The 8,053-nt window shown below is 49.7% G+C and overlaps 1 protein-coding gene across 1 annotated transcript; it reads left to right on the forward strand.

Moving 5' to 3' along the window:
- The first annotated feature begins 2,258 nt into the window (after positions 1-2,258).
- HSBP1 (heat shock factor binding protein 1) lies at positions 2,259-6,400 on the forward strand. Its single transcript, XM_084270201.1, has 4 exons — positions 2,259-2,391; positions 3,159-3,225; positions 3,428-3,547; positions 4,963-6,400. Exons 1-3 carry the CDS (start codon positions 2,347-2,349, stop codon positions 3,544-3,546), a joined length of 231 nt encoding a protein of 76 aa, XP_084126327.1. The 5' UTR covers positions 2,259-2,346; the 3' UTR covers position 3,547; positions 4,963-6,400.
- The last annotated feature ends 1,653 nt before the right edge of the window (positions 6,401-8,053 follow it).

An 8,053-nucleotide genomic window follows, 5' to 3' on the forward strand; every position in this document is an offset into this window, starting at 1 on the left:
GGTCATTCAGGTGTCTCTACCCACTCCAGCATGGGGTCATCCATGGACTGTAGGTGGGATCTCTGGTCCCTATCATCATCCATGGGCTTGGTGTCTGCACAGTTTCTTACATCTTCTCACCCCCTTCTCTGGTGGCAAAAAGCATCTGTTTGTGGTTTTTCTCCTCCTAAATGTGATTCCCAGAGGGGCTGTGACCATCGCTGATGGGCTCGGCCATGGTCAGTGAGGACTCTGGCCTTGAATCGTCTGGTTTTTGCTCTGCCAGGCTTGCAGAGAGCTTCCAGCTGCTTTTTGGAGAAGCCATCTCTGCAGCCCCCCCCAGAACCCAGCCACGCAAAACTACACCACCAGGCCAAGCAGCCTGCTGAGCACACCCCCCTTTTCTGCACTAAGAACAGCAAATTCTAAGGAAATAACAGGACACAGCAATTTAGTTGTACCAGCAGAACACAGAATAGAGATGAGCCCCAGCTCAGAGTGAGATGACACAAGCACACACACCAGGTCCCTCTGGCTCTGTGCAAGCCTCTCCCCACTGCATGTCCATCAGCTGCACAACGCAGAAAGGTACAATCACCTGGCTGAGCTACACACGGTGCACATGGGAAGAGCTCACATCAATGAGCACTGGGTCATCTCCCTGCACAGTCGGCTGTTCAAACGTGTGCTGGGGAAGACACGGCCCCAGGCGGACACTGTCACGCCACATCCTTTGGGGTCTGGAGCGGGTGGGCAGCAGCCACAGCCCGACCCTGTGAGTGCCACCCCTCACACAGGCTTTTGGGGGGAGCACAGATCTGCACTTTGACAGGCACCAAGAGACCAGATGTGATGACCTTTTCAAAAGAACAGTTTATGTGGCTCAGAATTGCAGTTATAAAAACAACTGCCTCTTGTGATCAAATTAAACAAACAAACAGGAGCTATTTTCCTGGCATTTTTCACAACTGGAAGCCATATTTACTGTTAAACACACAGCCAAAGCTCCCCAAAATGGCACTAAGTCGCTTTTTTATGACTACTGCAAAGCTCCAAAAAGGGACATTAATAATGCAACTTGCCCTGCATCTTGCTATCGTTACTACTTAGGGGATACGGCAGAGCGTGGCCACGCGTCGTGCTGGCTTTCAGGCGGAATGAGGCGTTTGAGAATCACCCGCTGCCAATGAGCAGCATTCCTCATTTGCAAATTCATCCTCAACGATTCTGTTAACTTCAGTTTAGCTCCTGCCTCAGTGCAGGGTAACAGAGCAGTGTAAACACCCACCCGCCACACACAAACTCCCAAGTGAGTAGTTTGGATCTAAAAGGCCGATGAACTTACGCTTGGGAAATGCTCATCCCACCTCCATCCCCACCACCCAAATCCAGCCTAGGAAGCTTTACCGTATCTTAAAGAGCACGTCACTAATCTCCAGCAGACATGAATTCAATCTAATGGATGCAAATTTCTTATCCCTACTTTCTTTCATGAAGACAATATGCCGCAATAACATAGTCCCTTCGGTTACATAACACCCCCAGCCTCCAGCGCTAATCCGCAGTGTCCTCTGTCAGCCCCATTACCTGCCTGCGTTTCCAGACCGGCTTAACTGCTCATTCCCTTCTAAATGAAAGGCCGGCGAGGCGGGCACAGCCTCTCCAGACAGCGCTGCTCCCCAGTCTAGAGTCAGATGCCCCCAGTCTCTGCAGGCTGGGTTTGTGCAGTGGGGATGGAGGTGGGATAAGTGTTTCCCGAGCGTGAGTTTATCGGCCTTTCAGCTCCTAACTACTCGCTCGTAGCTTTTGTTTGTGCGGCCAGTCCAGCGGTTACACCTGAGGCGAGAGCTAAGCTGGGGTAACGGAACCGCGCAGCCTGTGCCTGAGGAACGCGTCCCGTCAGCAGCGGGGGATTCCCAAACGCCTCACTTGGCCTGGCAGCAGCACAAGGCGCTGCCACGCCCCGCCTTACCCTGCAAGCCAGGGCCGGGGACACGGTGGATGCCTCTGGGTGTTTGACGGAAACGACTGCATCTCCCTGCGGGCAGAGCTGTGCTCCGGGGGAGGCTGCTCCCCGCCGCCCCCGCCCGCGGCTCCTCGCCCCACAGCCCGCTACCAGCGGAGCCAACGCCGGCTCTGAAGGCGGCAGAAGGGGAGGAAGCTGGAATCGCGGGAGAGGCGAGGGCACTGCCCCGGGGGCCCCTCTCCCCGCGGGCCCTGCTGCGGGCGGACTACGCTTCCCAGAGTGCCCCGCGGCTCGGCCCGGCCCCGCCCCGCTGGCGAGAGCGGCGGAAGCGGAAGCGGTGAGGCGCGGTCCGGAAGCGACGCGGCTGTGGAGTCGGGAGCTGAGCGCCCGCCGAGCTGACCATGGCCGAGACCGACCCGAAGACTGTGCAGGACCTCACCGTCGTGGTGAGGCCGCCGGCTCCGGGCCCGCCGCCTCGGGGAATGGGGGGAGCGGGGGGAACGCCGCCCCGGGGCGGCCGCAGAGCGCGGGCCGGGCGGGCCGCGGCCTCCCTGAGGAGAAGCCCCGCCGAAGGGGGTAAAAGCCTCCGGCCTCGCCCCGGCGTTGCCTCCTGCGGCCCGGCGCGGCCGAGCTTGCGTGAGCGGCTCGCCTGCTGTAGGGAGGGGCTGCGGCGCGGCCCGGGCTTCCCTAATAACCGCTTCCCCCGTGGAGTTGCTTCCGCCAGGCCCCTGAGTGCGGCCGGGGCCAGGGCGCGGTTATAGGCCTGTTTCCCAGAGCTGAAGCCGCTCGCTTGCCTGAGGCGCTCAGCTGTGCTGCCAGCCGGGGCCTCCCTGTGCAAGGAGGAGTTTCGGTGCCTGGAAGGGATGTGGTTAAAGGCGGGGGGGTTTGGGAGTGTGGGGAGAAAGGTGGCGGCTGCTGCTCTGATATTGAGAGAAGGGCCATCGTGTGTTTGCCACAGGATGCTGGAAGCAGCTGTTGTGGTTAACTCCCGGTTGTGGTTTTCTGGTTCTTAAAATAGCTTGCTGTGAGTGTCAGTTTTCCTGTGTGTACGTTCACATGTATATAAAAATAAGGTATTTATACTGTGGAGCTCGTGCTCAGCTGAGCTCAGCAGTGAGAGAAAGCACTGCACTTGCCATGTTGCACGAGATTAAATGCTGTAACAACCCCTTTAATGGCAACGAAACAGACTTGTTTTTTTCCTTTCTACTAGGTGCAGACATTGCTTCAGCAAATGCAGGACAAATTTCAAACCATGTCTGACCAAATAATTGGAAGAAATATCCTTTTTTTCCGTTGAAGTTAGGTACTATGTGCTGCAGAGGCACAGGTGCTTTTATGTATGTTTACCAGTGGGGTTTGGAAGATTAAATTTGAAGTGACTGTGTTTATGCAAAGCTCTAATCGAAAACCCATATCAACAATAACAAAATACCCAAACCTAAAACTAGCTTGCAGTCACAGTCCTTAACTCTGCTGAACTTGATGACATGAGCTGTCGTATAGATGACCTGGAGAAGAACATAGCAGACCTCATGACGCAAGCAGGAGTGGAGGAACTGGAAGGGGAGAACAAGACCCCTGCTGCTAACAAGAGCTAAAGTGAGAATCTCCTGCTAGCCTTGAAACAAGTCTTCAAGTCATGTGAAATTACTGTGGATGGAGTTTTTACTTTGATTTGGGAGGTAGTCTGAAATACATTTAGAGCAGCTTTGTGTGTTAACAATACAGGAAGTTTTAAGAGGCTGTCCTCAGCAGGCTCCTGATAGCTTCTTCAGCAAGGGTTTTCATCCCCAGCATTGGGAGGAGAGTTCCTTTCTTTATGTCTTGCTAGTTTTGAGGAAGTACAGTAGCTGTACACATCTTCTGTTACACACTCCCTCTGGTACTCCTAGTAAGTCTGAAACAGCAACTCATTGCAGCATGGGAAGAAGAGGTGGGGAAAAATAGCAGAAACAAAGTGGGCTGTTCTTTTCCCTTCTCTCATCGTATCTGAGGTCAGGATCTCATGGATGTTACCAACATCAGCCCTGTTTTCTGTAGCTGGAAAGCTCATGGGGTGTGGTGCTACTCCACATCTTCCACTGTGTCCCACAGACTTCAGCTCCTGCTAAGCTCCCAGAGGCTGTAGGCTTGCTGCTGTGCACGGGGTGGTGAGGGAGTTACTCTCCATCAGGTGTGGGTTCCTCCTGTGTGAGTCAGGAGCTTGCTGGGAGTACCTGGCTCACACATACTGCTGCAGAGCAGCAGGTCCTGCCTCTGGCAGCGTACGACAACACGCAGACCTGAGGCGAGGTGTGTTCTAGGGCAACGCTCCCTGGCAAAAGGAATTCCTTTCTGAAAGATATATGTGGTATTGTATCTTCTTATGTAATTTCTCCATGTATAACCTGCCCCTGTGCTACACAAAACCATTGGAGGAGCAGATGTTTGATCTACCTGCCAAGCAGCAGTTAAAATCTAGTGCAAAACCATGGAAATAACTCCAGGCTGTGAGGGAGCACCGCTCACAGCAGTGCCAACAGTTGCTAAAGGCAGTTCAGAAGGTGGGGCACTGCCAGGGTGCCAGGTGCTTACAGCACCAGTGAGGGGGAGGGATGCTTAAGTACTATAAGTACTATGAGTTCACTCAGCTTTGTGCAGAACTGTATTTTGTAACCATGGAAGGCAAGTGGTAAATAACATGCTAATAGTTGGCCTTTTTCTTGTAATGGTGGCTAAGTAATGTCTCAGCCTTTCTTGGCTTGAAATTCTGAGCTGACATCTAGAATCATGTGCAGCCTGTGTAACAGCTGTGTGTGCACACACAAGCAAGATGCACACCACACATGGGTGTGCATCTTGCTTGTTAGGGTACCTACTTTTTGTGGTACTTTGACAGAAATACAAATGATTACAGGCTTCATTGCCCCCAGCACCAGTTTCCTCAGCCTGAACCCCACAGATGAAAACTTCTGATGAGCCTGATTGTCATAATTCTTCTCAGTAACAGGGTTTTTGTGATTTCTCCCCAACAGGTTGCCAGTAACTTAAAATGAATCCAGGAAGATGACTTCTTTTTTTTTCTACAAATCCTTGGAATTACAGAACAGCTTTTTGCAACTACTGTGTGTAAAAGCATTTTTATATTGTTACAGAGCTTGCATTCCTAATGTATAGTTAGGGATAGGTTAGTTTCTATTTTGATTTGTGTACTGTAACTTCACTTTTTGAATTCTTGTTATGAGGATCAATTATTCGTGTTATTAAAACACAGATCTCAACTACTGGGTGTATTTTTCCGTGAAGTCACCTTTTCCCCCTTTCTTAGACTTTTTCTAGACGTTTCATTTTTGATAGCTGAACATCTAGTGACTCCCATTGAGTGGAAATCTTAACATGTCTTATGTAACTTTGTGGAGTGAAGCACAAGATTGAAACTTAGCACTAATCTTAACTCTAAGCATCAGTCTCTCAGCTGGTTGAGGACTATGTGTTGTTTTCTCATTAATGTAATAAGGTGATTTTGAAAATATAAAGACACTGAGCATCAAAATCACATCTCCTGCTCCTGGTATTACCTGTGTGTTCCTTGAACATACACCAGCAACAGAGATTTAACATTAGAGACATCTGCACACGGTTGAGCAGCCACTGCCATTCAAATCTGTTATGTTTAGACAGACAAGGAACTATTCACTATGAAAAATCTCAGTGTGGGATTTAGCTTTTTGTAACACTGTAGAAGTCATACTTTGAAACAGACCACATGTCATTTAGCATCAACTTGGAACAATAATTATGGTTAAAATAGTGACCCTGGGCAGGAAAGGGTGGGATTGTGGGAGTGCCTGTATTGCAGTCCTCCTGTTAAATCACTGGCTGCTTCTACTAAATCATTGGTAGGAAAGCAAAGTAAGGAGAAAGGAGAGCACCCAGTTAGGATTGTTCAGCCCTGCTTCTCCTGGAATCACAGTCAGAACCTTAAAAATACTTGGTTCACAAAGGTGTTTGCTCTTGTAATCATACCCACGTTGATGGGCCCGGAGTTCAGTGCGTGACGTCAGGGTATTTGGGTGATGAAAGAATCATTTAGAAGAGTCTGTACTACATCCCATGTGAAGAAGGAGGACCAGCATTGGATGTTCCTGACAATCACCACAGTGCTCCTCCAGCTTGAGGTACAGGTTTAAGAAGGCACTCAAGGCAGTCAGCAGGTACATGTGAACCCCACTGCAGTCTGCTCCTAATGACCGCCGCTGGATGAGCGTTACAAGGCAACGTGAAGGGTCGTTTTTCAAAACTGAGGAGAAATTGTAATAAAAGCTCATAATAACAGGGGAGTTTTGTGACCATAGGCAATGTATCACACACCTTGTAATAGCAGCCATAGGCTCTTTGTAATGTCATTGACAATAATCTAATAAACTGTTGTGTGGTAACAGATCATATATATTAAAGCAAAATCTAGCATGAGCATATTGTTATGTGTGAGTGGTTTTAGTTACAGGTTATGGGAAGGTGTTAGCACAGCCTCTGCATACAGCCTGCAGCCTGAAACAGGTGTGCATGGTGTAATGAACAGGCAGGTGTTATCTGCACCCTGCCAAAGCTGGAGTTTGTGGAGTAACAGCTGTAATACAGACCATGTTCCTAGGAAAGCATGCTGGAGCAGGGGATCATTTGGTATGGTGTTTGCACAGCTATAAACCATCTGGCTGCCTTCCACATGTCAGAGGAATGGTCATTCCTGAATTTGGCTGCACTGTGCTCTACGCAGCAGCAGCAGGCCTGCCTTCCTGAGGTTCTTCCTGTCAGCATCATTCCCTGGAAAGCTGTCTCAGCTTTAAGATTCTAAACACTTTTCAGTAGGGGTAGTTTTCCCTCGTAAACCGAATGCTTTAGCAGTTCAAAATCCACCTTTCTGACAGGAAGATCCTGCTTGTAGCTCTTTGCATGCTGCATGTTTGGAGGACTGATTTTGTGCTTGTTCCAAGCCAGCAAAGGAGCTTCCACATACAGTGTGTGTGTGTGCTGAAGCTGGCTCCCTTCTGGCCACAATTTCCTGAAGCACAGGTAGTTTAACACACCGAGTGAAGCAGCTGATGAGTGTTGTGTGACTCTGTGTGGATTTGTTAACACTTGATACAATAGTGACCACTGTTTTACATCCTATCTGGCAACCTCAGGTCCTTCCCACTGGGCTGCCTCTCAGAGAAAAAGCCTTGAGGATGAAGCTCACAAGCAGGGACTGTATCCCTCAGTAGAACACAGAGCAAGCTGCTCCACGTGTTCAGTTCCATCAAACGGTGCAGTGCTGCCTGTTTAGCACCATCCACTGAGACTGCAGCTTCCATTTCTTATTTATCTCTATGCCAAATGCTTTGGAAATGCTTCAAGAGAAATTCCCTGCTACCTGTCATCACAGTAACCCACATTTGAATTTTATCATTGATGGTTTTACCTCCTGTAGTTTATTTTCACAAACAGTTACAGGTTATTTGCTCCCTGCTCTGATCTCCTCGTACGAGCAGGTGCAGTGGAGTTTCCAGTTTGTGATCCAAAGCCGGTGTAACTTGGAGCAGAGCTGCTGTAACTTGCAGGCACAGCAGCCCCAGGATGCTGGGTCCCTGCTCCTCTCCAGCTCCTGCCTGCCTGCAAGGTGAGGAGGGTTCCTGGGCTGAGAGCTGCGGCCTAGGAGGAGGTGCCATAGATGGGAAAATGCACTCTCGAACTTCTTGCTTCCTTCATTCTTTCCAATCCTACCCAAGCAACAAGTAAGGCGATAGCAAAGCTACTTGTTGTAAGTGAGCCTGAGGCATGGAGTTACACACCACAAGTAGAATCTGGGTCCTGCAGGCTGGACATCACCAGAGCTGGGTGGTTGATGCATCGTACACCAGGCAACAGAAACAAATTTGAACCTCCTGTCTCGTCTGGCATCTTAATTCCTATCTTTATAGCAGGAATGATACTCTCAGTGCAGAGGAACAGTCTGAAACACTTAGGCTCACTGATAAGTGATCCAGAATTATACTTTCCTTAAGAGGATTTTTCATTTAATCTCTGCTCTGAAGACAGTAAGTAAGGTTGCACACAGATAGCTCTCCATTCACTCCATCTGGTCCG

This window comes from Gallinula chloropus, assembly GCF_964237585.1.
Source record: "Gallinula chloropus genome assembly, chromosome: 13".
Classification (NCBI taxonomy): domain Eukaryota; kingdom Metazoa; phylum Chordata; class Aves; order Gruiformes; family Rallidae; genus Gallinula; species Gallinula chloropus.